This window comes from Geotrypetes seraphini, chromosome 7, assembly GCF_902459505.1.
Source record: "Geotrypetes seraphini chromosome 7, aGeoSer1.1, whole genome shotgun sequence".
Taxonomy (NCBI): domain Eukaryota; kingdom Metazoa; phylum Chordata; class Amphibia; order Gymnophiona; family Dermophiidae; genus Geotrypetes; species Geotrypetes seraphini.
In genome coordinates this window covers 105,665,564-105,678,603 of record NC_047090.1, presented here as the reverse complement: position 1 = coordinate 105,678,603, position 13,040 = coordinate 105,665,564, and the positions used below count along the sequence as shown (strand labels likewise).

The 13,040-nt window shown below is 41.1% G+C and overlaps 1 protein-coding gene across 3 annotated transcripts in view; it reads left to right on the top strand.

Annotated features, from left to right (window-relative positions):
- Nucleotides 1-6,839, top strand: part of LOC117364326 (serine/arginine-rich splicing factor 5-like) — a 142,527-nt gene extending 135,688 nt beyond the window's left edge. For 2 of the 3 annotated variants that reach the window (XM_033953424.1, XM_033953425.1), the window contains exons 7-8: nucleotides 3,735-3,845; nucleotides 5,234-6,839. In XM_033953424.1, the coding sequence (XP_033809315.1) occupies nucleotides 3,735-3,845; nucleotides 5,234-5,453 (331 nt within the window). In that variant the 3' untranslated portion in view covers nucleotides 5,454-6,839. The remainder of the gene's footprint in view (nucleotides 1-3,734; nucleotides 3,846-5,233) is intronic. The other variant, XM_033953426.1, reaches the window with a different exon arrangement.
- The last annotated feature ends 6,201 nt before the right edge of the window (nucleotides 6,840-13,040 follow it).

Below are 13,040 nucleotides of genomic sequence, written 5' to 3'. Positions count from 1 at the left end.
GATGTCACAGAGGCTTACCTCCATATTCTAGTGTTCCTGGAGCATCACAGGCTTCTGCGTTTCCATGTTCTGCAACATTTCCAGTTCACGGCTCTTTCCTTTGGGCTCGTGACAGCTCTCTGCACATTCACCAAGGTGATGTAGTTGTAGCAGCTTTTCTCTACAGGCAGGGTGTCCAGGTCTATCCTTACTTGGATGATTGGTTGATCTGAGCTTCGTCTCAACAGGAGTGAGAACGTGCAGTGGATATAGTGGTCTTTCTGTTGCATGACTTAGGTTGGATTCTCAACTTCAAGAAGAGCCAGTTGATACCATCACCTTGGAATATCTGGGCCTTCTCTTTGACACCTGGCAGGATCTTGTGTTTTTTCCCGAGAGAGACAGACAGAAACTTCAACAGCAGATCAGAGATCTCCTGGACTTTCCAGCTCTCACGGCCTGACATTATCTGCAGGTGCTGGGGTCCATGGCAGCCTCCGTTAAAGCAGTCCCAAACAGTTTACATATCTTTACGTACATAATTAAATAAAGCAGATAAGATCAAACAAACATGAATAAATAATCCTCAGAAAATCATGCAGAAATTGTTCAACAAACAACCAATCGCAAAAAAATGGTATCTAGAAAAATGCATTTACAAAAAACTGCGTTTTTAAAGTAATTTTTCTAAAATTACCCTTGTCACAGCATTTTCGTAACTGACTGACAAGTGAGTTCCACAGTTTAACTCCCGCACAGCAGACCATTTTGATGGTCTCAACATATTTTAGATTAGCATTTGTTTTTAATAAGGCTAAGTTTTCAGAACGCAGAGACCTAGATGGTAAATAATTAGACATCTTGCTCTTAAACAGTTCAGGTAAGACACCATACAAGAATTGATAGCAAATCATTATTGCTTTATACTGAAATCTAAAAACAACAGGCAGCCAATGTAATTGTTGAAGAGTCCCTCCACTCTGTGGTCTCCGCAGCGTCATCCCCTTTAGATTGCGCTCCCCTAGACGGAGCCAGCGTGCAGCTGTCTGTGCTGGTGGCTTCAGAGGGAGGGTCTCTGCCAGGGCAAGCTTCTTCGGATCTCAGACAGATGCCAGCCGGTCAGGGTGGGGTGCTCACTGCGGGGACTGCTCCATTCAGGGGCAGTGGATTCCTTGTCAGAGGCATTGATCGATCAATCGTCTGGAACTTCAGGCAATTTGGCGTTGCTCTCTCTCCAGCCCACTCTGGAAGGCAGAGAGGTGCAAGTGTTCTCATAATGCCACAGTGGTGGCGTATGTAAATCAAGGAGGCACAAGAAGCACTCCCTTGGGCTAGAAAGCTCACATATTGTTTCGCTGGGTGCAGTTAACATCTTTTGTATCTCTCACACATGGCTGGTGTCGACAACATACAGGCAGACTTCCCTAGCCAATAGGTTCGGGACCCAGGAGAATGGTCCCTCTCATGGAAAGCATTCTGTCTGATTGTACAATGCTGGGGTCAGCAATGCTGGACTTTATGGCTTCAGAGTTCTCGGTCAGGTGCTTCTTCAGTCGAAGAACAGAGAATGGAAGTCTAGGGCTGGATACCTTGGTTCAGCCTTGGCTAGCTCAAGGGCTTCTTTATGTTCCCTCCATGGCCTCTAGTTGGTCGGGTCATCCACCGGATAGAGACACATGCCAGCCTCATAATTCTAGTTGTTCTGGACTGGTCTCGTCGCCCTTGGTATGTGGATCTCGTCTGTCTTCAGTGGGACAGGAAGCACAAACTCCCTCTTCATCACAGCCTTCTCAGTCAGGGTCTAGTGCCCATGGAGAACCCACAGCGCTTTGGTCTTACGGCATGGCTCTTGAATGCTCAGCCTTGATGAGGCGCAGTTTTAAGATAGGGTCATCTCGAAACTTTTGAATTCCAAGAAACCTTCAACTATGGCTTCTTATGCCAAAACCTGGAAGGCTTTCCAACAGTGGTGTGCTAAAGATCAGGTGGAGCCTGAGTTAGCTCTCATTTAGGTGGTCCTGGCCTTTCTTCAGACAGATTTAGGTAAGGGTTTAGTGGTGACCTTCCTTAAAGTTCAGGTAGCAGGCCTTTCATGCTTCAGGGCTCACAGGGGTTCTAGTTCGCTTACTGCTCAGCCAGATGTGACCAGGTTTTTGAGAGGAGTGCTTCATTTGCAGCCTCTCTTGCGTCATCCTTTCCCTTCGTGGAATCTTAACATCGTTCTACAGGGTCTTGTGGAATCCCCATTTGAGCCACTAAAGGATGTTATTCTTTAGGACCTGACAATCAAGACCATCTTTCTGATCACCATTGTCTCGGCACGGAGTATTTTGGAGCTTCATGCTCTTTTGTCCCAGAATCAAGGACACAGGAATTGTTCTCTGTACTGTGCCTTCCTTTCTGCCAAAGGTGGTTTCCGCCTTCCATGTCAGCCAGGAGGTTCATTTGCCTATGTTTCATTCCACAGGCTCGGAGACAGAGGATCAGATCTTGCACAAATTGGACATCAAGAGAGTTTTGCTCCACTATTTGGAGAGGACTAATGATTTTGGGGTTGTCTGATCATCTTTGTCCTCACTGCTCCGCCTCAACGTGGTTGGCCGGTGTCTTAAGACCTCGATCGCTCAATGGACCATTTCCGCGACTTAAATCACCTGCGGCAAGCAGCTGCCAGTTCCCCCTAAGGCCCACTCGACTAGAAGTGTTGCTGCTTTGTGGGCAGAATTTCGCACGATTCATCCAGATGAAATTTGCTGTGCGGCTACTTGGTCCTCTTTTCATACCTTTACCTGGTTATATTGGGTGGATGTGGCAGCACGCTTTGATGCCACTTTTGTGACTTCGGTGTTATGGGCAGGCTCTTCTGTCCCTCCCTAGACGCTGCTGTTGCTTTGGTATGTCACCTAGCATACTGAATCTGGAAGGGGCGTAACAAAATGAAAAGTTAGGTTTTCACCTTCGATAATCTTCTTTCTGTTAGTCCCTGGAGGATTCAGTATGACCGTCTCTCTCTGTGTAAGCTCAGTTGTTTTGAATCACCTGTTTTATACCTCGATTATTCTCCTTACAGCTTGAGGATCTTTCAGCCAATAGACAGATCCTGTGGTGAGTTCGCTCTTCTGTGTATGCATATTGCCGAAGGCTATTTCATGTGGGTGCTTGTTGCACACAGCATGTTAGTTCTACATTGTTCTTCAATGTTTTTCTTTATTGCCTTTGTGCCAGTTATTTCTTAATTTCATGTTTTACAGAGCAGACCAGTTCAAAAATTGTTTGTTGATGGGGAGCTTTCCGAGTACCCTCTTTACTTGTTATGGATTTGTTCAGGCATGTTGCTTGGCTTTGAGACTGAACTGCAGGGGGCTCTAACTCTCTCTCTAAGCATGTGCTCAGAAAATTGTTAGGATTTCTGCAACTCCTGGATTGCGGGAAGGGATTGAACATCTAGTGTACTGAATCCTCCAGGGGTTAACAGAAGATTATTAAAGGTGAAAACCTAATCTTCCATTCAGTTCAAGAGCAGGTGGACTCATAGAATGGATCCTGCAGTGTCCCCATAATCTGAGTCCAGCTGTCCTCCCTCAGCATGACCTCCTTCCCACTGCTGCACTCTTCAGACCCTTTAGATAGGTTAGTTTAGTAATAGGTAACCACTGTTTTTTATATGCTTCCGCATTCATTGAACCTTTTAGTGATGTTTTTTGGGGTTTTTTTCCTTTTGTGGTTGTCAATAACATGTATTCTTAATGTTGCAGAGTTGTAGAATTTGCATCATTTGATGATATGAAAAATGCACTGGACACACTGGATGGCACAGAACTGAATGGACGGAAAATTAAATTAATTGAAGATAACAAAAAGCGCAGGTAATATGTGCTAAACCATATTTTATGGATGTATTTTATCTTACATGATATAAAAACACTTTGGGTCCCCTTGGAGAATAAAATAGAGTATGGCCAAAATTTCTCCTTTTCATCCTCTTCCTCCAACCCATCAGAGGTCGATTTAACTTGTTTCAGCACTGAAATCTCATCACTACAGACTCCTGGGTCCTCAGAGTCATCAAGGAGGAGTTACTCTCTCCATTTTGTAACTATTCCCCCAAACCACCCTCCAAAAGAGTCCTCTTTCGCATCTCAACAGACGTCCCTAGGTCAGAAACAGCAATGAGTTTCTTAACAAATATTTAATATTTGTCTTAATTTCCTGTTCGTATTTTATGTGCACAGTCTCCCAGATGTTTCACTGATAAAAATATCTTTCTACCTCCGTACTGATTTGCCTTGGGGCCACTTGCCACCCCCCTTCCTTCCTTTGAAGCCCCGTGCAAACCACCATGTAGCCAAATGTCAGTCTTGTTGCTGAACGATTCACAGGAAACTCAAAATTAATTAAAATGTAAAATTTTAAGAGCATCTGTGAAATTGGGAATAAAGAAATGGTGACATGACTCAGAATTTTGTCATCAGGCCGTTGGCTGCCAGTAATTTTGAATTATGTTCTGAGAAATATACATTGCTATGTTACAATTTCAACTAATAGTCATCAAAAGTGTTATCTCAAAGCACTGTTTCTCAACCAAGTCTTTAGGGTACATCCATGCAGTGTATGCATCTGTTAAATGCGGGTCTTGTGTATCTTTGAAGGTAGTTTGGAAACCTGACTACTGGGTATATCTGACTGGTTGAGAGCCCTTCTCTTAATGGGACAGAGTGCTTCCAAAATCCCTTTGCTCTTAAGGCAGTGCTTCTCAGCCCTCTCCTGGAGGCATGCCTATTCATTTGGGCTTTCAGGATTACCACAATGGATGTGCATGGAATAGATATGTGTAAAAGAGACCTTAATCTTATTTCATTGTGTACATGCAATAGATAATGGTAATCCTGAAGACCTAGCTGGTCAGGTATGCTTCCAGGAACGGTTTGAGGAGATTGCTCTAAAGCAGACTGGGTGCTTGGTAAAATTGCTTAATATCTAACACATCACTTCTTTTGAAGGTGGTGGAAAAATTTCAAATAATTTTCAGGTGTTAAAATTATCCCAAATGAATCTGGTATTTGAAGTTTATATATGAGCTACTGCAATGAATATTACACCAGTATGCTTATACAGAGAGAAGGTAAAATGAGTGCTTCTGTGCCTCTCCAAAAAAAAAAAAAAAATTACACATCAAGCAAGCCTGTTTTTTTATTAATCATATAATGTACTCCTTGCTAAAAGCTGTTTTGGTTTTCTTTGTTTTTCTTCTAAGAAGCCGATCACGTTCAAAGAGCTACTCCAGGTCTCGTAGCAAGTCCAGGTCTGTTGGCTCTTCCAGATCTGCTGGTAGATCCCGCTCTCCCAGTCGCACACCAGAGAAGAAATCCACACAGAAAAACAGCCATTCAGACCTTCCTCCTGGCTCTCCTTCTCCTCGCTCATCAAAGAGAAGATCTTGTTCTAGGTCAGGCTCTGCAGAGAGCCGTGGTTAGTTTGAAAAGTTTAATTTCTGGATTCCATTTTGATAAGATTTTTGGGGAGTAGAGGCTGGTTTGGAAGCATGAAGTGATAAGGGCTCATCTCCTTTCTCATTACCAAAATTCTGGTCGCCAAACAGATTCCATAGCCTGATTTTACTTTGTAAATGATAGTTATTATAAGGCAAAGATGTCAGGCTCTCTAGAGAAACCAAAAATTGATCCCAGTTTGTAAAATATGGTCAAATCACAAAGATTTGCAATAAGAATTCACACACAAGTGTGTTAATGGATTCATTTTGTTGATTTTTTTTTTTTTTTTAAATAAACGTCAGCATTCCAGATACACACAAAATGCATTTTGATAGACAGAATTCCCATCTGGTTTCAGTGTATCTCATGTAGCAAGCACTTCAATCAGCCTGTGACTTGTAAAATTCCTAGAAAGGGGGCCCACTCCTTCATATACCGTGTGTACAATTGCTTTAGCTATCTTTGATTTTAATGGTCTTCCCATTCAAAATAAATTCTGTATTTGACTTGCAATTATAAAAAATATAAATATACTTAACAAATCTACCCTACTTGATGATCACAAATTAGTCTTTATTTTGTTTTAAAATGTCAGGGATTCTCCTCTGTAGTTTAATTGCTTGGCACTGCCAGCCATCACACTGTAAATATCCAGTTCTGAGGGGCTACAGCTGATATTCTCTGACATTACTTTCTGTAGTTGTTAGCTGAGGTTATTTAATTAAATGCAGTGGTGATTCCACATTCCATTAACCCTATCATGTTAGGGTGTCTGCATCTTAATAGTTCACTTTTTGGTAAAGAGAAACATATAAGTACTAGCACCAAAGAAGTTAAATTCAATTATAGCCAAGATCATTTTTTCAGTACAGCTGAAATTTTCTTCCTGTTAGGTGTAACACATGGGCATGGGGTGAATGTGCTTGGCTAAGCCAGCTCTGTTCTTCCCACTTTTAGTGGGTAACCCCCAGTATACATTTAGAGGTTAATGAGCTAACGCTCTGGATTTTTCCCTTTTAGGAGAAATTATGCACTATTGCAAAAAAATAAAGTAAGTAGATAATATAAAGTTTCTCTTGACTAAAAGTGAGGGTATTCTAAGAGTAGATTTCAGTGTAGACTTTTCTCTGTTAGTGAAAGAATAATTTGGTAATGTCAAGGCTTGAAGAGGTTATTTTGTCTAAACTTGCTGAATATGTGATTTGTTTTGATCATTGTGTTTCTACTGCAAATAGCATTTGCTGTTCTTAGAAGCATAGTTTGTAATTGGTATTTTTCTGATTTTTGATTAGTTAAGAGAAAGGGTCCTTTTGAAAAAATGTAAAACTGCATTTGACCTTAGCATAATAAATGATTTTTTCTTGCTTAGCTAAAGTAAGTGTTCTTTTAATTCTAAGGCCAAGATTACTGTACCAGTCATCATGCTACAGTCTAATAAAAGTTCCATCTCTGAGAACAGAGGCAAGAGTTACTAACCTCAGTTGTTAATGAGAGAGTCTGATATGCAGAAAACCTTGAGTACTGTTGTACTATTAGTTTTTCCTGTGTTGCCAAACAGCCACCTCCAGCCCATTTTGTTAGTGTCCCCCCCCCCCCTTCTGCAGTTTAAAGGCAGGGGACAGAGGGGTCATAAGCTTTTATAAACATATGGTAGTTTCTCCCATTTTTTTTTTTTTAATTTATTTATAAGATTTTACATTATTATCAAGCATAACTTGTACAGAAAGTATAATCAAGAAAATATAACATTTAGGTTAACTTCCAATCCTAATAATGGATCAAAGTAAAAAGGAAAAAAGAAAACATTCCTTATCTTAATCACACACTAGTCCTCAATTTGAATCCAAGATTAATGAAAAGAGTAATTAAATTGAAGAATAATTTTACAAGGAAAATTTACTGAATCTGTGCTGATGCAGAGCTCATTATCACTTAGGTACAGTTGGTATTCCACATTCAAGACGTTTCAGAGAAAGAAAAGCAATCAAATGAGCTGGTTCTGCAAAAACATATTTAAAGGAACGATATCTGATGACACATTTACATGGATATCTAAGAAAGAAAAAAGCTCCAATCTGAGTCACACCTGGCTTCAACATTAGGAATTCCCTTCTTCTCTTCTGAGTCTCCCTAGAGACATCAGGAAATATTTGAATATGGAGACCCAGGAAGTCCTTAGACCTATTTTTAAAGAAAAGTTTAAGTATCCAGTCCTTATCTGGAGCCAAAGCTACAGTCAGTAAGAGGGTGGCTGGAGTAGCCAATTCTCTATCTGATTGTTCCAATAAAGTGGAAACGTCCAAGGGTGCTTCCTGCGGTATTCCTTCATCTTCTTTCTTTTGAGGATCCTGATTTTTTGTAGGCAAATAATATACCCTTGTAAGAGGTGGTAAAGAATCCTCAGGTATTGTTAGTATCTCCAGAAAGTAGCGCTTTATTATTTCTCGTGGAGAAATTGATGAAATTTTTGGAAAATTGATTAAACGCAAATTATTAGCCCGAGTCTTATTTTCAAGATCTTCCAGTTTTGTTTTCATAATTAAATTATCTTTAACAAGTAGATCTTGATTACTTTTAATTGTTTTAAGTTCCTTGTTTTCTTCTTGTATTTCGGACTTCAACAATACCATATCTTGCTTTAATAAATTAATTTCTCCTTTCTGGATTTTTATTTCTTGATCCAAATATTTTATTTGCGGATTAAGGGAATTCCCTAAATTAGATACTAAGTCCCATAGAGAATCTAAAGTGACTTCAGAGGGCTTGTCAGGTGGAATAAACGTAACTTGTGTCTTTAAATGTTGTTCACTTGAGTGCTTTACCTCTCTGAAGTCCTGAGTTCCTTCAGCCAACGTTGCCCCAATCGCTGGTTCTTTCCAGAGGAGAGAATCACTCTGGGTTGTTCCCTGTAACGAGCCCTCCAACGAACTGGCCTCTCGGGGGGAGAACACTTCCTCTTCGGGTGTGCTCTCTCCTCGCGTTGAACTGGCTCCCAGCGCTTGTGGCTGAAGCGGAGGCGTCCTTACGTCGGGGCTCAGCGTGATGTCAAGCCCTTGAGGAGACCCCGCGGCACTACTCTCTGCCAGGACACTCGCAGGGCGATTCCCCGACGCTTCCTGCTCGCTCAGAAGTCGCCGAAAAATGTCATTGACGGTAGGCACCGGGGCTACCGAACGTCGGGAGGCTCCACCAACGCTTCTGCCCCTTCTTTTCGGCATTTTAGCCGACAGCTCTTAAGGTAAATGGACTATCCACGGCGTCCTCCCAGCAGTCAGATAGCAGTAGCGGCCATCTTGGATTCCTGATTTCAGTTTCTCCCATTTTTAATCCAACTCCTTTTCATGTCTAGGTCAGGTATAGTAGTAATCCTGTTGTTGAAAACAGAAGGCTTAGTTTAGTGAGGAGTCTGGAATAACTGCTTGCACAAAAGAACAGGTGTCACTGTTATGCAGTTGCTGAGATTCCATAAATGACACATCTTTGCCTTCTGCCAGCTCAATGAATAAGGACTGTCTGAGACTTAATTATCTAATTCCTATACAGCACAAAGCATCAAGTGCATATTGGAAAGTTTTCCATTGGGTGTGCCATACTCATCAGGAGAACTGTAAGAGCTAGCTCAGCCATTTTTCCTTCAGCTTGTATCTTGTGTGCACTCTGTCAATATTTTTTATGTTCTTTTTTTTTTTTACTGCTTAATCTGGTAAAAGAGAACCAGATGATGTCCACCTTTAAGCAAAGCTGTAGAAACCCCCCACATTGTTCATTAAGTTATAGATTACAAGTTATTTACATAATAGTAATCTGTGTGGAAGAAAATAGCCTCTTTTGGTGTCTGGTGAAGTTTTTAAAACCTATTTCTAATGCTTCATGAGAATGTATAAAGTAACTTAAACATCAAGTACAGTATAAACTTTATTTCTTTGTTTTATATACTGCACTATCCAATATGCTAGGTGGTTTACAAATCAACTTAGATAATTAAAATCACTAAAAAATACAATTTATAATAAAACAATATCCTCATAAAATAATCATTGAGTTCTCCTCTATGAATCCTGTTCTCATATGCAGTTAAATACTTGTTTAAATAGCAGTGCTTTTAAAAGGTTTTGAAACAACATTTTGCTTCAAATTGCACAAGCTCTCGGAAAGCGCATTCCATATTCGAGCCCATTCAGCATAGAACCTCTTGACCCTGTAATCATTTAGGTAAATATGCCTAAAAGAAGGAATGTCTAAAAGTTTTATTTGCTGAACACAATGAGCATAGAGGGAAAATTCTTAAGGAAGTCATTAATGCAATAAGAGCATCATCACAACGAGTGGTGGACACTTGGAACGCTCTCCCTGAGGAGGTCGTGATGGAGACCAGCATTCTGGGATTCAAGAGCAAGTTGGATGCACACCTTCTTGCAAATCACATTGGGGGATACGAGTAAACAAGGTTTCTCAGCAGGGAACACCTAGCTTGGACTCCGCGGGTGCGGGTCGCCGGACTGGATGGACCTAGAGTCTGATCCGGCGAAGCCATTTCTTATGTTCTTATTTAAAGACTTATAATGAATATCAAAGAAGATATATTGCATGCCAATAAAATGGCTTATACAATTTAAGATTCTAAGATCAGAGTAATCTGTACAAATCTTGAAGTGTTGGTCAAATTTCTAGTCATTACAATTAGTATTCAGTGCTAATTATACTGTTTTCAAAATATTAGACAAACATAAAAACAGTGATTTATAGTAAAGAGGCAGTACCAATGCATTTATTACAGTCCTGCAATTGTCTTCTGATAAGTCCTTTAATTCTTAGCAACTCATATTAAAGATCTTTTTCACCAGGATACTAATGAAATGATAGTGTTGAATCTAAAATAATTCCAAGATGAAGGACCTCTGTCGGCTGACCAAGGCATTTATGGAAATGGAGTAGATATCAATTCCGTTCATGGAAGAAAATGATTATGAACAACTGGAAAGACTAACGATGGACAAAACCATGGGACTTGATGAAATCCATCATAGGGTATTGAGAGAACTCAAAGAAGTTCTTGCGCGACCTTTTGAGGATTTGTTTAATAAATCCTTGGGAAATGAGAGTTCTGTGGATTGGAGAAAAGCGAATGTGGTCCCTTTTCACAAAAATGGGAACAGAGAAGAAGTCGGAAACTACAGGCCAGTAAATCTGACTTCAGTGGTTGAAAAAAATAATGGAAACTCTGCTGAAGGAAAGAATAGTTAACTACCTGGAATCCAATGGGAATCTGAGACAACATGGTTTCAGCAAAGGGAAATTGTGCCAAACAAATCTGATCGATTTCTTTGACTGGGTGACCAGAGAATTGGATAGAGGATGTATGCTAGATGTAGTCTACTTGAATTTCAGCAAAGCCTTTCACAGTTCCTCATAGGAGGCTCATCAATAAACTTAGTGAGCTAAAGTTAGGACCTAAAGTGGTGACCTGGATTGGTTGACGAACAAAGAGTGGTGATGAATGGAATTTGCTCAGAAGGAAAAATGGTGAGTAGTGGTGCCTCAAGGATCAGTATTGTGAATATTTCTGAAGGATTAGAAGGAAAAGTGTGTCTTTTTGCAGATGACAAGAAGATTTGCAACAGAGTAGGCACGCCGGAGGGAATAGAAAACATCAGAAGAGATCTGTGAATATTGGAAGAATAGTCAAATGTCTGGCAGTTAAAATTTAGTGAGAAGTAGTGCAGAGTAATGCACTTGGGAAGTAAAAATCCAAAGGAGCTTATGTGCTTGGGGGTGAGAAGCTGATATCCACAGACAGGGAGAAGGACATTAGTGTGATAGTGGCTGAGGATTTCAAGGCTGTAAAACAATGACAAAATATAGTAACATAGTAGATGACGGCAGATAAAGACCCGAATGGTCCATCCAGTCTACCCAACCTGATTCAATTTTAATTTTTTCTTCTTAGCTATTTCTGGGCAAGAATCCAAAGCTTTACCCTGTACTGTGCTTGGGTTCCAACTGCCGAAATCTCTGTTAAGACTTACTCCAGCCCATCTACACCCTCCCAACCATTGAAGCCCTCCCCAGCCCATCCTCCACCAAACGGCCATATACAGACACAGACCGTGCAAGTCTGCCCAGTACTGGCCTTAGTTCCATATTTAATATTATTTTTTGATTCTAAATCCTCTGTGTTCATCCCACGCTTCTTTGAACTCAGTCACAGTTTTACTCTCCACCACCTCTCTCGGGAGCGCATTCCAGGCATCCACTACCCTCTCCGTAAAGTAGAATTTCCTAACATTGCCCCTGAATCTAGCACCCGTCAACCTCACATTATGTCCTCTGGTTTTACCATTTTCCTTTATCTGGAAAATATTTTGTTCTACGTTAATACCCTTCAAGTATTTGAACCTCTGAATCATATCTCCCCTGTCTCTCCTTTCCTCTAGGGTATACATAATCAGGGCTTCCAGTCTCTCCTCATACATCTTCTGGTGCAAGCCTCCTATCATTTTCGTCGCCCTCCTCTGGACCGCCTCAAGTCTTCTTATGTCCTTCGCCAGATACGGTCTCCAAAACTGAACACAATACTCCAAGTGGGGCCTTACCAATGACCTGTTCAGGGGCATCAACACCTTCTTCCTTCTACTGACCACGCCTCTCTTTATACAGCCCAGCATCCTTCTGGCAGCAGCCACTGCCTTGTCACACTGTTTTTTCACTTTTAGATCTTCGGGCACTATCACCCAAGGTCCCTCTCCCCGTCCGTGCATATCAGCTTCTCTCCTCCCAGCATATACGGTTCCTTCCTATTATTAATCCCCAAATACATTACTTTGCATTGAATTTTAGTTGCCAGGCATTAGACCATTCTTTTAACTTTTGCAGATCCTTTTTCATATTTTCCACTCCCTCTTTGGTATCTACTCTGTTACAAATCTTGGTATCATCTGCAAAAAGGTACACGTTTCCTTCTAACCCTTCAGCAATGTCACTCACAAATATATTGAACAGGATTGGCCCCAGCACCGATCCCTGAGGAGTCGACTCCACTACTCACCTTTCCTTCCTTCGAGCGACTTCCATTAACCACCACCCTCTGGTGTCTGTCCGACAGCCAGTTTCTGACCCAGTTCACCACTTTGGGTCCTAACTTCAGCCCTTCAAGTTTGTTCAACAGCCTCCTATGAGGAACTATATCAAAGGCTTTGCTGAAATCCAAGTAAATTACATCTAGCATATGTCACCCAATCAAAAAATTCAATCAGGTTTGTTTGGCATGATTTACCTTATGTAAAGCTATGTTGCCTCGGATCCTGTAACCCATTAGATTCAAGGAAGTACACTATCCTTTCTTTCAGCAAAACTTCCATTATTTTACCAACAACTGAAGTGAGGCTCACCGGCCTGTAGTTTCCTGCTTCATCCCTGTGGCCGCTCTCCTCCAATCCCCAGGAATCACTCCCATCTCCAGAGATTTGTTGAACAAGTCTTTAATAGGACTCGCCAGAACCTCTCTGAGCTCCCTTAGTATCCTGGGATGGATCCCGTCTGGTCCCATCGCTTTGTCCACCTTCAGTTTTT